The 17,556-nt window shown below is 33.1% G+C and overlaps 2 protein-coding genes across 2 annotated transcripts; both read left to right on the forward strand.

Moving 5' to 3' along the window:
• The first annotated feature begins 1,140 nt into the window (after positions 1-1,140).
• LOC140055496 (tetraspanin-11-like) lies at positions 1,141-4,451 on the forward strand. The gene is made up of 7 exons (XM_072100839.1): positions 1,141-1,212; positions 1,979-2,170; positions 2,660-2,734; positions 3,162-3,269; positions 3,393-3,542; positions 3,881-3,964; positions 4,383-4,451. Exons 1-7 carry the CDS (start codon positions 1,141-1,143, stop codon positions 4,449-4,451), a joined length of 750 nt encoding a protein of 249 aa, XP_071956940.1.
• Positions 4,452-5,865: 1,414 nt separating this feature from the next.
• LOC140054821 (23 kDa integral membrane protein-like) lies at positions 5,866-15,609 on the forward strand. The gene is made up of 8 exons (XM_072099913.1): positions 5,866-5,953; positions 9,350-9,445; positions 11,442-11,633; positions 11,975-12,049; positions 12,502-12,600; positions 13,267-13,386; positions 13,721-13,804; positions 14,349-15,609. Exons 2-8 carry the CDS (start codon positions 9,371-9,373, stop codon positions 14,400-14,402), a joined length of 699 nt encoding a protein of 232 aa, XP_071956014.1. The 5' UTR covers positions 5,866-5,953; positions 9,350-9,370; the 3' UTR covers positions 14,403-15,609.
• The last annotated feature ends 1,947 nt before the right edge of the window (positions 15,610-17,556 follow it).

Consider the following 17,556-nt stretch of genomic DNA (forward strand, 5'->3'; position numbering starts at 1 on the left):
AAAGTAAAAGTGGAGAGCAAAAAAAAAACAACAAAAAAACGGAACCTAAATCTGTGGAAGGTATAATCATAAAAAACGAAACACAATCAAAGTTTAACGTTTCCTTATGAATCTACCCATGGTGAAATACTCCATGATCTACCCAATTCTCGGTACTAGGCCTATATCTATATTTCTCCGGTCATAGGATGGTAATATAACATCAAATGTGTTTCACAACACACTTTACATGATACAGGCACCACATGTGATGCAAATGAGATAATGTATTACTAAATATTCTTGATACTGAGCCAATGGTAGTATATTGAGATACAGCAGTGAGAATTGGATAACGAATCTAAGATAAATTTTTATTTTTAATCTGCAGTTACAGTTGGACTTTAGCATCATAATGAGGAATATTTACCCAGCCCTATGATAGCCCAGAGCTTCGGATTCTGCCAATATTCATCACTGTAGGGAAGACACACGATAAGGTGAGTATGTGAAATAAATGTTATAATTGTTCTGCTATATCATGGTTTCTATGCTCCTAATTCTGCAGTTTTAAGTGGTAATATACTACTCTCAGGCCTACTACTTTTGCCAAACTATTAACCTCTAGGTGACCACAATATTACGTAATGTTTTGTCGATAAGTGTTTCTTGCTGTCCAGCGGTAAATGAAATAACGTTTACCGTGTTTTGTCTTTTGTCACCTTGTGGATATTACTTCCCATTATTTCCATTTTCATTCAAGATATTAAAATCATAGTCTTCATTATGGTGTACGATATATAACTGACGTTTATAAAAATTATTTATATATATTACTGCGAAAATATTAGTACCGGGGAAAATACAATACTATTGGGATGTTCTCTAACAAAACAGTTTTTTTTTGCATTGTCTATATTTGCGCTAGCCGAGTGGTTAGGACACTTGACTATCATGCAGCACACAGGCCCCCCAGTCTACTCACCTGATTACCCCCTGGTTGAAAATACTACGGCATGAAAAGGAATTGGCCTTCCAACCACATAATGCTGAGTTAGAGTCTTGTACAGTGAGCAGAGCTCTGTTCATAATGGTTGAGACTAACTTTTACTTTACTCTTTTATTCCAAAGCTTATCAGGGAATTTTAAATTATAAAAACAATGGTGGACTGTAAACAGATTGGCAGTAAATTCTCAGTGACATTCCTGTATGTGACTAGCATATTCGTTTTGGTAAATTATGATTAAAATTATTTATAAGAACAACAATTAACATCACAATTGTCAGTTTGGTGGTATAAAATATAGAAATAGATCAGTATAAAATAATAGTACAGATATTGTAGTTATCCATTTATTATACGAAGAATAATAATAATGTGTTTATTCTTCTACAAAGTACGGTATTACCTCATCTATAAGTATAGCTTAATTACATTTCAAGTGATTAGTAATAAATGGGAAATTCCGAAATAAAGCCAATGATGTAAAGTTCAAATTGTTCGGCAAATAAACATTTTTTATCTGTACTATTGATCCGTGTAGAGTTACTCGATACCTATAGTGTTTACATTTAAAATTAAGAATTTTCAATTTCACTACTTCCATTTAACGCTGACTAGGGACTCGTTCATACGATAATTCTTAGATTTACAACGACCTCCGCGGCAAAAAGGCTTGTTTTCCACTGACACGCAACGCAAGGACTTCAGCGCAACGCAAGTAATTTTACCAAAAGCGATGGATTATTAAAAAAATATCGCTTGTCATTGGTCAACTATAGCTTGCGTGAGAACCAAGCTTAAGTAATAACCCCAGATTACCATGAGTATCACTTTTGTCGGGGAATATTTCAAACTGAATATATTTTTTATAAATGAAATATTATACGTAATTGAGATGAAGAAAACCGAAGGCTGCCTATATCCATGAATAAAGACGGCGTGAACATAGGCCTACTGTATGTCAATAAAATGTTATTTAATGGTTTTGTTTTTAGCTTGCAGGAATAGCTACACTCAGCGTTGGAATATGGCTTTTCACGGTATCTGATAACATTTCATACCTTCTTGATGAAGTTACGTTATTTGTGGTCGCCATTATGACAATAGTAGTGGGCACGTTATCAATTCTTGCCGGCTTATTTGGTTTTTACGGTAATTCAAGAAAAAATAAATACATCATAATAACGGTAATTCTTTTTCAATAGGCTATTCAAGATGTATTGTCCCCTGAAAAATAAGAATAATAATTCTTAACATTTTTGTTGAATATGCCATTTTAATGTAACATAATAGTTATTCACTTTGAACAAAAATTTGATTAAAAAAAAATGTATTTACCTGAAAAAACTGTAATTTAGAGCAAAAGTGTTCACATTGGTGGGGTGGGTTGCCAGTCAGTAGGTTTTTGGTTGAATTTTATCATTTATTTTCTCAATTTATAGGTGAAAAAATTATTTTTTTTCCATTTTTTTTCTATGGAAGTGATTAACTTTATTAAAACTACGAAATAACGTATTCAAAGTCTGATTTTAATCGTTATTTTTCATGTTTTTGGGGGACAATACATCTTTAAAATACTTTTCAACGTGTAAACTAATCGATTCATATATTGGTATCTTAAAGGGACTGTTATATTGCTTTAGTTTTTATTGTTACGCCACTGTATTTTGTTTCAGTATGCGATCGTGGTAGCTTTTATCATTTCTGTAGAGTTTGGCGCAGGAGTCACAGCGCTGGTTTATCAAGATAAGGTAGGTAGATAAGCCTAATATCATAGGCATAATCAATATTTATCAAATTTTAGAACCATGCCTTTGGACACCGCATGAGGGGCAAGGATTTAACATTACGATCAAGCCCCGGGGACACTTCTATTAAGGGGACATTTGTTGGGTCGATCCAGAATGTGTCCCCTACGAAGTTATGTATTTAGATTGCAATGAGTAATTCAATTCCAATTTCTTATATCTTGGAAAAAAATCATCCATAATATAGGATACTTCTCCATCTACAATACATTTTTTAGTTATAGAGCACTATGCTTGACCAAACGTAAACTGAACGATTTTCAGAAAATGAAAAACGTGTCAGAGTCGTCTTCCGTTCCGTTATTTTGAATACCAGTAGCCTATAACAATATATTGGCCATCCTTTTTTGCAATTCTATCATATTTCCAGGTACGCTATGAGTTAGAAGATAATCTAGAGTATATGATTCGGTATGAATACACCACATCATACCGTGTAACAGAAGCGAAATCGGCTATAGATTATCTCCAAAATGAAGTAAGATTTTTACATTGCTTATATAAACAGATAATTGTGTTTAAAATAGATAAACAGTACTTATAGTACAGCTTTATCAGTTATTTCATGATTCATCGCGACGTATGTACATTTAATCTCTAGTGTAAGTGTTGTGGAGCTGATGGCCCTATAGATTGGTACCAATCAGCGTATTATTGGGATACAGGGAAGAAGGTTCCGGAATCCTGCTGTGCCCAAGGAAAAGATTGCGTGGACGATTCCTCGTATCGTAGTAGCGGCATTTACCAGGAGGTGAGTTTGACCAAGGCAATCTGACAAGATGATGAGCTCCGGAGATCAAAGGGGTTATCCGTGACTGCGACAGTTCCACACCCTGTTACGAGTTCCTATCTTGGTAAGGCGAGCTCACTGTCCTCGTTAGATTGCCTTCGTTTGACAATGGAAATAAAATTTATTCTTAAACGTCATCGTTAATATTTCTATGGTATTATATCTTTAGTGTAAAAAAATAGAGTTTATAAATCTATTGATATGCCTATTTTAAAATCAATCCAATCAAATCGACATGAACATTATTGATGTTATTAGGCCTACCGTTATTACCGATTTCTTGATAAATGTTTGTTTAGGGATGTACGGTTAAAGGAGGCGACTGGATGCAAGAAAACTTGGTTGTAGCCGGAGCAACCTGCTTAGCGATTATACCTGTCCACGTAAGTAGGCCTACTATTGCAAAATATCTTCTATTCCCTTTAAATATTTGTGATGGCATTGTAGATTCCAAAATGATATAGAAGGTCAAAAAACCAGATATCCTTTATTCTAAATTAAATAAAAAATGACATTGAATTGCGGTAAGTAATGTAAGTGGATTCGGTATGCGTTTTTAAAGCTTGGTTCCCACATGGACAACGTTGGCGCAACGCAAGTGAGTTGACCAATCACATGCGACAGTACGGATGACCTGGGTTTATGTCTAAGTGCAAATCAAGCTTTAGTACTGTCATTCAAAACTAGGAAAATGTGATAATCCCGTTGGTCTCATACTCTTTTGTAGAGGTTTAGATTTCAAATGTGTTGTTTACTTCGACCAAAATGTACATTTATTCTTCTTTTTTTAATTCTCTGCAGGGAATTGCTATACTGGCGGTGGTATGTTTTCGGTGGTTAGTTCCAACAGACCTCAGCAGATTACTATGATAACGCCTCGTGTTTACCTATTAAGCAAGTTCCCCACCCTACTTAATTTCAGTTTTGTAATTTTATAACGATTTTTTTTTACTATTTCCTATATTATACGAATGTACTTCATTATAGATATGGTGTGATATGCAGATTGTTGAAATATAACTTTTAATGAATTGTAACTTTAATCGTTATAATAGCTTTAATAATAATGTAAAGCAGCAGTGTTTACATATATTTAATATGATATAGATAAACCTCTTGAATGGCACATTATAGTTTTGGAACAGCGCCCTCATGATGTATAGAACGGCACGAGTTCGAAGTTTGGATAGATGGCGTTTGTTTGCCCTTATCTATTTAAATCATGGAGGATGTTTAAATTGACTACCGTACCTAACCCAGCTTAAAATGTTTCCGTGGAAACAGTACCAAGACATCGGTACCGAAGGACGCGCTTTATACTAATACATGTATTTCTCTTTCTTTCCTTTTTTTTCATACAATAAAATAATAATACAGTAATAATAATAATATACTAACATATAGCGCACTTTTCATGAAAAAAAAACATGATTAACCGGCGCTTTACATAAAAATACATCAAGACAAAATTAAAGAATATATTTTGGAGAGACTGAATAGAAAGTGTAGTGTTCAAATTAGATTGAATTTGGTAGCTAAATAAACGCACTTTTATACATAAAAGCTTGTCACTGAAACAAAAAAAATAAATATGATACTTGGTGTCTGCAGGGAGATGTAAACTATTTTACATTCTCTGGTGTCTGGCGGCGTTATTTTCGATTCATGACGCGTGTAAAAAGTAGATCACAACAAGACAGGAAAGAATATTTTTACTCTTCTCTGATTACAATCATACATTTATTTATTTTGGGCTAAAAATTAAACTGACGTTTACTATTTCAAATTAAATAGTTAATTAATTAATCTTGCATCAATGAAATGTTATTAAGAAAAAGTAAGTTTACAGATATGTTTAGTAGCTGTTCTTGCTTTTAAGAGTTAGAGAAAATATTATGTACGTCTTTGCTATTAAATTTTATTTACATTACATATGTGAAGTTATCTCTTAGTCCGATTTTCTGGATCGATGCACTATGAACGAATTTAGGAACTTTTTGGTTTCAGTTGTAGGCCTAGAGATCTGCCCCACCAAGATAATAATGACTAATTCAAAATGCCACATTTGAAAATGGTTGTGGGCGCTTCCAACGCGTGGTTCATTCAGAATCGAAAATCCAAGACAAATATTTCCCTTTTGTCGAAATTCTTTACGTAAACTACACGTTAACAATAGGTTCATTTTGCCTAATCAATAGACGTCCTTCGACCGAAAAAAATCATTTTGTTTTGTAAAGCGTAGGTTTGTGTAATACAAACCTACGCGCTCGTTCCGCCTGAGTAGTTTAATTGACCAAAACCTGGGAGTGTCATCGAGGCGGTATTCAATCAAATTTCGAGTCGTAGTAAGTAAACATCGCTCTACGAAAACGGTAAGTTTCTGCTCATATTTAATTTACTTCTTTATTCATTATTCAAGAATATGTTATCAGTATTAATGTGGTAATGGTATTTATGTTGATGTTGTATCGAGCAATCCTTTCCGTCAATTGTCACTGTATGAATTTTTCGAATTGTTGACAGTACTTACGTACTGCGGAGATTCATAACGGCATACTGAGATTGACCTACTGTAGTTTACATATTGTACACTACTGTACACTACTGTACACTATATACTTTAACACACTACTGTATTTCATTTATTGTTTACTGTTTGGTACATATGATGAAGATTGTATAGCTGCTGTGTTATGCTTTGACTACGAACGATTCCATCTTGTCACATTATGTATGTAAAGCCTGTTTTAATTTTAGTACAATAGTATTCCAACAAATCGATCAGCAAAACAAAAGCGAACAGTTTCGGTTGAATACGACGACTCGCTCTTCTTTATAGACCTATTATACGTTTTCTATTGCCACTTCTTTGTAAGAGAGTGTGACTATCATTCTTGCACAGGCAGAGTCGATCGGCTTTCTGGCGGGTTATTTATCATTTATGCTCTCGCTAACACCTTTAAACAAAACAAATGTATACTCTTTTTATTCTATAAAAACTAGGATAAAGCATATAATTATTAATAATAAAATAAGATCAACCAACTTGTTAGTTCAACTATCAGTGTCATTGTTTCCTTTTTTCTATTCATACATTCATCAGGTCCAATACATTTTTGGTAGAACCAATTTTCACTTCATTAAACGTTTAAAGAGCAAGGATATGTAAAATAAATATAGTAATATTTTACAACTCATTGGAAAGAGGTCACCATCCATTGAGTTGTTTGAGAGATTCTCTATTGAAATAGTAGACTACAATCTACAATTACCAAACCAATCTTTTTCATTTCACTGGACTTATTTATACATAGAAATATTAGCACTTTTCCCCCAAAAAAAATCGGTGTGGTATGGGAGTGGACGATAACAATTATTTGTTTTTGTATGGCCTTATTTAGCATAAATTAAAATTGAACAAAAAGAGATGATACAATGCTTGTGCGTTTGGATGAGAAATTGATGCTCAAATAGGAACTCACAACAGTGGTTGCTATAACAACAAGCTCGCGTTTTATAAACACTTCCTCAGTCTTATTTTGAAGATTTAAGAATTTTAATTTATAACTTCTTTTATTGTTCAACATTTAGGCCTATCTTATATTTAATAAATGTGCTGTGTTGAGAAATTTATATTCTATAAATATTGTACTGTACTTGCTAATATATCTTAGGTATACATTATTTTATAGCTCCTGATAAAGTGATACTAAAACAGTCACTGACCTTGTCTTTAACTCATAAATTACATACATTTTATATGCTGCAGTACCAGTAAATGTTGTTATTTTTCTTTTTATAGGAACGGCGCAAACACAAAACTTTGCCTTCATATTTTAAATTTTCTTCCCATAGGCCTATTACTCAAATCAAATTGTTGTAGGCCTAAATTAGTATACGACGTGTATTTACGTATAAACCACGAGATACCGAAAAGGCTATAGGCCTAGTAAGATGTCAGAGTGATCTTTATGGTTATACCTCCATGAATCGACTGACTATTTTTTCGACCTCTCTATATAAAAGAATTCGGTGATTAAAACTTATGATAGGCCTATATACTTGGTAAAAAATGTTATCCGATGACTAAATAAAGGTAATATAACTTGAATATTACATTTCTGATATTTTTATTCAACTTCAGATTTTTATTTTCATGCTATAGCAAAAATTATCCACCATATATCTACCATCTTTTTTCACCGTCTAGGGAGTCACCATACATGTTATTACATTAGGTTAACTACCTAACTACTGAAAAAAAGTCTTCCTCGTTTTTATGGAAGAATTTTGCCAATATTTGTATTTGACCATATTAAGGGAAAATCATGTTTTTTTATCTTGATTTCTGTTACAAATATTGGATTTATGTACAATTATATTTAAAATTCATGCCTGTACATGAGCTTTAACATAACGACCGAATGATAATGATGTATGTCATTCACTTTTGAACAATGTATGTTGAGCCAACGCCTAATTTCAGGGTCAATCAAAACTGCTATTCCATAATTCGAGAATCTGTTTTGGTGATTAAATAGAAAGAATGCATGACATAAGTAGCCCACGGGAGTCATACAAGTTAATGAGCAATGCATCTTTCCTATTAAGTATAGTGCTTGACACATGGTGTTTATATTATAGGCCCGATTATAGGCCCGATTATAGGCCCAATTGTTCCATAATAATATAAAAATGCGCGCCTACATACCTAAACAATAATAACACAAATGTATACAACTATGTTTTTTTCATGATATATTATTTAGAAAACATTTCCACGGTGGAGAAAACGTACAGTGAAAGACCCATAGTAGCCTATTTTAGTTTTACTGTATTTACAACGTACCATCATGACGTCATCATGCAGACGTTATAATCGAAAGGAATTACTTCCGGTTTAATTCAAACGCCCCTCAGACTGAGTTGCATTTGTGTACTAATGCAGCTGGTTTTAAAAGGTTGACGTATGTAAATCCGGTATGACATAGGTTTGACTCGACAACCGTAATAATAAAATAAAATTGGTGGATAATTAATTTCGGGATTCACTCCCCCCCCCCCCCCAATGGGGCACCGACTTCGAATATTTGTTTGCGATGAGTTTGACATTTCTGGCTCTTTGTTATATGGAATGTACAGCAATTGTTGGAGGCCTATGTTTATACACTGTACTGTATAATATGGATAAAAAGAGCGTTGTTTATGTACAACAATATACTGTTATTATAGATAGGTTAGATAAATTTCAATGGCGCTCATTAGCATAATTGCAACCATTATATTGCGGTAATGAAATAAAAACCATCGGTTCCCACGACAACGAATACAATATTGCAATTATTAACTGCAGGTTTACGTCAACGCCCTATCATGTATTTGATTGAGTAATATTTCAATTATTCAGTTATAGGCCCAGGACTAATGTTTATAGTCCCATGCTTTGATTGTCGTGTTTGTTATGATAGTTTGGCAGTTTTCCACTGAGGTTCATCGTTATTAAAATAAACAGTTTTTTAACCCACCGCCCCCCTCGAAATACCATACCGTAGGCCATTAATTATCTTTCGATAATTTGGTCTCGTTTGAAACATGCCTATCATTATGGTTTTAGGTTTATCCTTTTTTTTTAATCCTTTTTTTTTAATCCTTTATGTTTTTAAATAAATAATGAAATGAAATAAAACCACCCGTTCATAAGAAACTTAAGAGAAAAGAGAAGTAAGCTGCTAAGCATCATTTTACAGTATGTTATTCTTTTATTGCAGAAAACGAAAACCTAGGTCATCATGGGTGATTGTTGTACAGCATGCGGGTCTGGAATTGCTAAAATCATATTATTTGTGCTAAACTTGATTGTGTGGGTAAGTAGGCCTAATACTAATACAGAACTAACTTGTTGCCCTTTTACTTACTGAAGTAAGTTTTACTACAGTAGGACCGGATGGGAATCAATGAAATGTCACCTCGATAGGAGTCGTGTCTCTTTGATATGGATTGACCGTAGTGTAAAACTATTCTTCCTTGTTTGTTTCACGAAAAAGGATCCTTTTCTTAATAGAGGTATCCACTGCAGAGTAAAGGTAACTCCCGTATTGATTCATAAACGTAGGAGAATGAGCTAATTTTACTAAGCCTCGGCATTACGTGGCAGAGTGTGGCTAGTTCCTTTCTACGCCGCCTTATCACCCCTAGTATTTTCAACCAGGTACTCATTTGTAGCAGAGTATAGACTGTGAGCTGTCGGGAATTGAACCCGGGTCGTTCAGTATGACAGTCAAGTGTACTGGGGTTCTAACATTCCCCAATAACTGAACAAATATAAAACAATAATCATTCTATACGGTGGTCTTTTTCGTGTAGGACGACAATATTTATAAGTTGCGTTTTTAACTTCCCGTGAAGTCATTGGTGATGGATCAATACATCTCAATTACCTCCTTTGAAACTATACTATACCGGATAAGGTTGGCCACTTAACAACACGAAACTGATAATAATATACGGTAGTACTAATTTCTTACATTCTATATACCAAGAACGTATAACTGTCCTTTGTATAATATTTCAAAGAATAAATTTAATGTACGGTAACGGTGGCAATTTTACATGTATTTTTTATTATGATGAATTTTATTATAGAATTATTTTTACGGAATGAATATGTATTCATAACATGTTGCTGGGTAACTAGCATACGTTTGCATTTTACGTAGACTACAGAATTTTCAATTGACTCTAAATTTTAATATCGTTATATAATATTTTAATCATTATTGTTATATAAATAAGTTATATACTAATTAATTTACATAAGGACTTTCGTTATTAATTTTATTATAGTTTATTCGGCCTTCTATCGATTTGAACACGCAGCATGCTGCTCTTTACCATGATGCTCAACATTGCAAGGCCGCTCACAGAACAACAATAGTATTTTAATATTAAACGCATTCAAAATTATCAATATACACTAACCTTATATTCCCAAAGGTGTATAGTCATTGTGTACAAACTCAGGCTTAAGTGATTGTGTGGTAATCATAGTGTACAGTTTGATTAAATTCAATATTCACAATCTACTTATTAACGCAAAGAATATATATTTCGTTATAGAGTAACATAGAGTAATATTAATAATATGTGACATTTTTCTGGAATTATGTAGGCCTACTGGCCTAATCTCAGGTTAATGTGTCGATTTGGGATGTAATATCTGGGAGTTATTTTACAACTCCCTGGTAATTTTAAAACTGTCCTACAATTTCTTGCTATGGAATCTCACGGTTTATCACGGAAGCTCGAATTGATTAAACGAGGTTTAAGCCTTAATGAAATTGTTAATCAAGATAGGCATGTAGCAATATTCTACATTTGTCAGATTCAGACGTGCTAGGCCTACATTATATTATGGTGTGAAGCACTTAAAATATCTTTTTCGCTCTACAAATAACGGATTCCCTGTCATTGTGTTTTCTACGTTTAGCTATCTCCTCTACGTCCTACTGCGACAAACTGATCTTCTTATGTGACATTATTATGACGTCATTAACATTACTGTTATTATACATTGATGAATTTAAAGGCTTACTGATTATGGCTTAATAAAAGCTAAGTACCCTTAAACCGAATATCTTGATGACATTAGATAAGTAATACATATGTATACATGTGTTATATAAAGTTAAAAATCAAATAAATGTTGAATGTCCATCTGTCCGTCTGACTAATTCAATACTTTAACGTGATGAGGAGAAAGAGGTATAACTGACGTATAGGTTTGATTTAAATAACAATCTATGGTACCGTACGCAGTACAATTTTTACGATGCTAAATAATTATCATCATTTTCATTTCAGATAGCGGGATGCGTGATACTTGGACTTGGTGCATATGTGTACATTGAGGCAGACGATTTCTCATCACTCATTGAATCCGATACAATTTACAACTTTGCCATTTTACTGATGGCTACGGGTGGATTTTTGTTCTTGGTTGGATTAAGCGGCTGTTACGGTGCATGCGCAGAGAATGTTTGTTGTCTGATGCTGGTAAGCTCATAAGCTGTACATTATTGTAAATATGTAATGTGTGGCCTATGGTTTCAGTTCACTGGAGACTGAGGAAATGTTTGTGTGGGCCCTGTACTGTACGCGCCACGCCTAAATTATCTATGGGGTATCGAGTTTTGTCACAACATTCCATTTCTTCCATGCTTCCACCTCCTTATCCTCTTATATAGCAGTACAGAAAGAAACTACACACGTTGTATACGTATATACTTACTTATAATTTTACTTACTTATTCAAGTTTTATAAGTCATGTCAATCGTTTATACACAGAAAACAGTGAAATTAATAATTAATAACACATTTACTTAAATTTTTATAGTATTTTGGATTAATGCTTATTGTGTTGATTATGCAATTAGCCGGTGGTATCATGGCATTTATCTATCAAGATGACGTAAGTAACTGTGTTGTCTTTCTCTATATATTTTCTGTTCTATTCTATTCATTGTCACTACCATGGTATCGGCTGAAGATTATTTTCAGTTTATTTAGTGATTGGTTGATTTTTAGGGGCTAGTTGGTTACAGGCAAATTTACACAAACGACGAGCGGTAGCGGTAGGCGGAAAGCGCGTGCTTGTCAACACAACTCCACCCCTCCCCCAACACACACACCCACGATCTGTATCTATCCTGAGTGTGTTTCCGCTCAACCGCCCGTCCGCTTCCCTTTTTGTAAATGGTCATAAGAAATATCATTACCGTAACCGCTCGTATTTGTGTAAATTGACCTTAAGAGTCAATATGTCTATATTATCTTAAAATCGTGTGGCCGATGTAATTACAAGCAAAAACACGATTGAATTATGAATATTATAAATTGCAATTTGTTCTGTGTTTAAAATAGTTGCGAGCTGAAATAGAGACTACAATGCAAAATGCTATTAAGAACGATTATGACACAAACAAAGAAACTGAAGACTCAATAGATTATGTGCAGGAGAAGGTAAGTAGACCAACATACAATAGAACCTCTTGGGACAGCTTTTGAACCTTAAAAAATTCGTAGTATTATATTACGTATCGCCCCTCGTTTGTTAGACGAGAATGCGTGGTGTCCCAAATGGAGTGGTGCTATTGCAATAACTATCATATTAAATTAGGCCTATGTTGTTGTGTATAACTATACATTATTATGAATAAAGCAAACAGCAAAAAAGCATTTTAGAACAGACCTCGTACAGGCCTATAGCAACTCATCACTGAACTTTCATTTTGTTGTGCGGAAACTAATTCAGGATTCGAGTATGCAACCATTGCTAGCTTATATTTTTATAAGAATAGTAGGCCTAAATTAGTAGATCGGTGACATGTAAAGTCCGATTCTCACTTCTGTAAATGTTGTATAGCATCTAGCACCATATGTATAATACTGCTTGACACGTGACTACTATCTTAGGAGCAATAATCACATGTATGTGACGCTTTATTTATAATAATAACAGGATTTTTATAGCGCTCAAGGCGCATTTACCCATCCTTACGCTTATAAAAAAGTAAATAAAAAGTATTACCCACATGCGTCGTGACTGCGCATCACACAATACTGCCTGGACAGTGGACAGAATCGGGTGAGCACCTTAAACTTCTACCGTATTGAATTTCTTAATAGTTTGAATGCTGTGGAGCTATGTCACCAGCAGACTGGGATGACAGAACCCTGGGAAAACCTGCATCATGTTGTAAGGAAACAGACTGTAACCCGTCAACGTCGGGAACTACATGGGAATCTGTAAGTGCATTTACATATGGCCATCATAATTGATTATCATTGTAATTATTATCTTCATAATTATTTGTATCATTAATCATCACATCAAGTCATAATAGCCATTCCAATTTACTCTCGAAATTTGCATGCATGTTTTTTTATGTTACTGATGTAACATTTAATTAGACTCTTTCTACAAGTCTTTAGTTTCTTAGAGTTGCATAGCGCTACCAGCAGGTGTTTTCATATTTCCAAATTCACTCAAGCTGCTCAAGAAATATTGTATGACACGCAATGTGTGCCAAAATGACCATTTTCTATATACCTCCTATACCATTGATTATTTATTTCACAGGGATGTGTCGACGCTGTTGACGATTGGGGAAAGCAGAATCTTTTGATTCTCGGTGGCCTGTGTCTTGGTCTGCTAGTCTTTGAGGTATGAACACTATCGCACCTTTTTTTCAAATAGATTAAGAATGTGTAGATTGGTTAACGCTAGGTTCCCAAGGATGCAACGCAACGATGTAAGTGCACGGCAAGTGAATTGACCAATGACAAGCAACCGTTTGAATAATCCATCGCTTGTGATTGGTCAAATCGCTTGCATTGCTCAATTAGTCCTGCGAACTAAGCTTATTAAAGATGTATTGTCCCCTAAAAACATGAAAAATGAAGATTAATTGAATCAGACTTTGAATAGGTTAGTTTGTAGAAAAAACCGAAAAAAATTATGTTTTCACTTAGAAAAAGACTAAATAAATGGTAATTCAACCAAAAACCCATTGGCTGGCAGCCAATTTGACCATTTTTTGTTTTAAATTACAGAGGTAAATAATTTTTTTTTTCGATCTAATTTTTGGTCAAAATGGATAACTATGATGCGACATTAAAATGGCATATTTAACAACAAGAATTAAAAAACTGTGTTACACCGAATAAAGGCCAAAACATAACTATTTCGTATCAATGTTTCTTTTCAGCTTATCCCAATGTGCCTTGCTTGTTGCTTAAGGAAATTGATCAAAGACGACTAAATATTGTAATGTTTTATGGTTCTTGTCTACGAACTGTGTTTTAAAATTACTACTCATTAACATATTTTATATTATAGAGTTGTCATTACTCTATTTTCAAAGAATTGTTTAAACGTTTTTTAGTTAACCATGTCGATTGTATATACTGTACTGGTACTTGTATTTATCAATGTAGAAAGTGTTGTTTTTAATTTAGGCATTCAGGTTGTATTGAAGTGTAAAATAAATGTATTTCAATCTTAATTATAAACCCAACACCACGTTACATAAGTTACGGAATACATGGCGATTGTAACAATATTGATAACAAGTTTAGGCCTAGATAATTGATATGAAACACTATAGGCAAATGTACTCAGCCCGGGACTTTGTTACGGGTAAAGTAAGCCTACATTCGAACAGTAATGTACGATAGGCTAGATAGTACTATACAATAATGTCTTTCGAAAACAGCATCGCCAAAATTAAGTTTTAACTTAGCATAGACCTTCTAAACTTGATTCGACTAATTTTTTAGATAGAGATTAGGGCACGTCACGCAGCCAAGTGAATTGTGTGTTTGTACTTTGTGGAAATATGCACACTTTCATTAATAATATAAGATACATTTCAAAAACTAATTGAACTTTTTTTGTAAGTTTGTAAACAATTGCAGTGCGAAAGAAGAAATCAGGAAAATAGTTATACGTATTTTGATTTTTTAAGTGTGTATTTTTTATTTAAGGATTGCAACAATGTAATTGGTCAGACGTTTCTTGCCTTACTCTGACATAGCAACTATTTTTTTTTTATTACAATACCTTATCTGATCTTTGATAGGATGGAGAATACAATACAAACATACAAAATAATCTATATTTATAATGAAAATGTTGTAAGAAAACTTTTAATATTTTTACGATGTTGTTATAGATTTTAACCGATTTAAAATTTGAATTTATCTTGTAACTATTTATAACAATGTTATTTCTGAATTATAGTGATATCGCGTTAATAATATATACGATTAAATACAAGTTTTATCGTATCTTTAGTGGATATTGTTAAGTAATAAAGCGAAGAAACCGACCTAATTGTTGAAAGAAATTGAAAAAAAAATGATATTCTTATTGAAGTAACATAAACGATTTATGATATAGTAACCAGTTATGTCGAAAAATTAAAACATGCGCAGAGACGAATATTAGGTTCTGCGCATGTCAATTATGCTATAGTAACCAGTTTTATCTATTTTTTGACACAAATGGTTACTATAGCAAAATCAACATGCGCAGAGACGAATATTATGTTCTGCGCATGTCAATTATGCTATATTAACCATTTTTAAATTTTTTTATATATAATTAGTTACTATAGCATAATAAACATGCGCAGAGACGAATATTAGGGTCTGCGCATGTCAATTATGCTATAGTAACCAGTTTTATCTATTTTTTGACACAAATGGTTACTATAGCAAAATAAACATGCGCAGAGTCGAATATTGGGTTCTGCGCATCTCTATTATACTATAGTAACCAGTTTTATCGAAAAATAAAAAGGTCGAAAATTTGCCATTTTTTTGAAAAAATCCCTGTACTATATATAGTACAGGGAAAATTTCGAAAAGTGACCATTTTTCGAAAACTTTCATTTTTTTTTATATACATGGGCAGAGACGAATATTAGGTTCTGCGCATGTCAATTATGCTATAGTAACCAGTTTTATCTATTTTTTTACACAAATGGTTACTATAGCAAAATAAACTTGTGCATAGTCAAATATTGGGTTCTGCGCATGTCAATTATGCTATAGTAACCAGTTTAAACGAAAAATAAAAAGGACGAAAATTTGTCATTTTTTGAAAAAATCCCTGTACTATAGTACAGGAAAAATGTCAAAAAATGACCATTTTTTTACCCTCTCATTTTTTGATATAATTAGTTACTATAGCATAATAAACATGCGCAGAGACGAATATTAGGTTCTGCGCATGTCAATTATGCTATAGTAACCAGTTTTATCTATTTTTTGACACAAATGGTTACTATAGCAAAATAAACATGCGCAGAGTCGAATATTGGGTTCTGCGCATCTCTATTATACTATATTAACCAGTTTTATCGAAAAATAAAAAGGTCGAAAATTGGTCATTTTTTGGAAAAAATCCCTGTACTATAGTACAGGAAAAATTTCGAAAAGTGACCATTTTTCGACACTTTCATTTTTTTTAATATACATGGGCAGAGACGAATATTAGGTTCTGCACATGTCAATTATGCTATAGTAACCAGTTTTATCAATTTTTTGACACAAATGGTTACTACAGCAAAATAAACATGCGCATAGTCAAATATTGGGTTCTGCGCATGTCAATTTTACTATAGTAACCAGTTTTATCGAAAAATAAAAAGGTCGAAAATTTGTCATTTAAAAAAAAAATCCCTGTACAGGAAAAATTTCAAAAAATGACCATTTTTCGACCCTTTCATTTTTTGATATAATTAGTTACTATAGCATAATAAACATGCGCAGAGACGAATATTAGGTTCTGCGCATGTCAATTATGCTATAGTAACCAGTTTTATCTATTTTTTGACACAAATGGTTACTATAGCAAAATAAACATGCGCAGAGTCGAATATTGGGTTCTGCGCATCTCTATTATACTATAGTAACCAGTTTTATCGAAAAATAAAAAGGTCGAAAATTTGCCATTTTTTTGAAAAAATCCCTGTACTATATATAGTACAGGGAAAATTTCGAAAAGTGACCATTTTTCGAAAACTTTCATTTTTTTTTATATACATGGGCAGAGACGAATATTAGGTTCTGCGCATGTCAATTATGCTATAGTAACCAGTTTTATCTATTTTTTTACACAAATGGTTACTATAGCAAAATAAACTTGTGCATAGTCAAATATTGGGTTCTGCGCATGTCAATTATGCTATAGTAACCAGTTTAAACGAAAAATAAAAAGGACAAAAATTTGTCATTTTTTGAAAAAATCCCTGTACTATAGTACAGGAAAAATGTCAAAAAATGACCATTTTTTTACCCTCTCATTTTTTGATATAATTAGTTACTATAGCATAATAAACATGCGCAGAGACAAATATTAGGTTCTGCGCATGTCAATTATGCTATAGTAACCAGTTTTATCTATTTTTT

Source organism: Antedon mediterranea, chromosome 7, assembly GCF_964355755.1.
Source record: "Antedon mediterranea chromosome 7, ecAntMedi1.1, whole genome shotgun sequence".
Classification (NCBI taxonomy): domain Eukaryota; kingdom Metazoa; phylum Echinodermata; class Crinoidea; order Comatulida; family Antedonidae; genus Antedon; species Antedon mediterranea.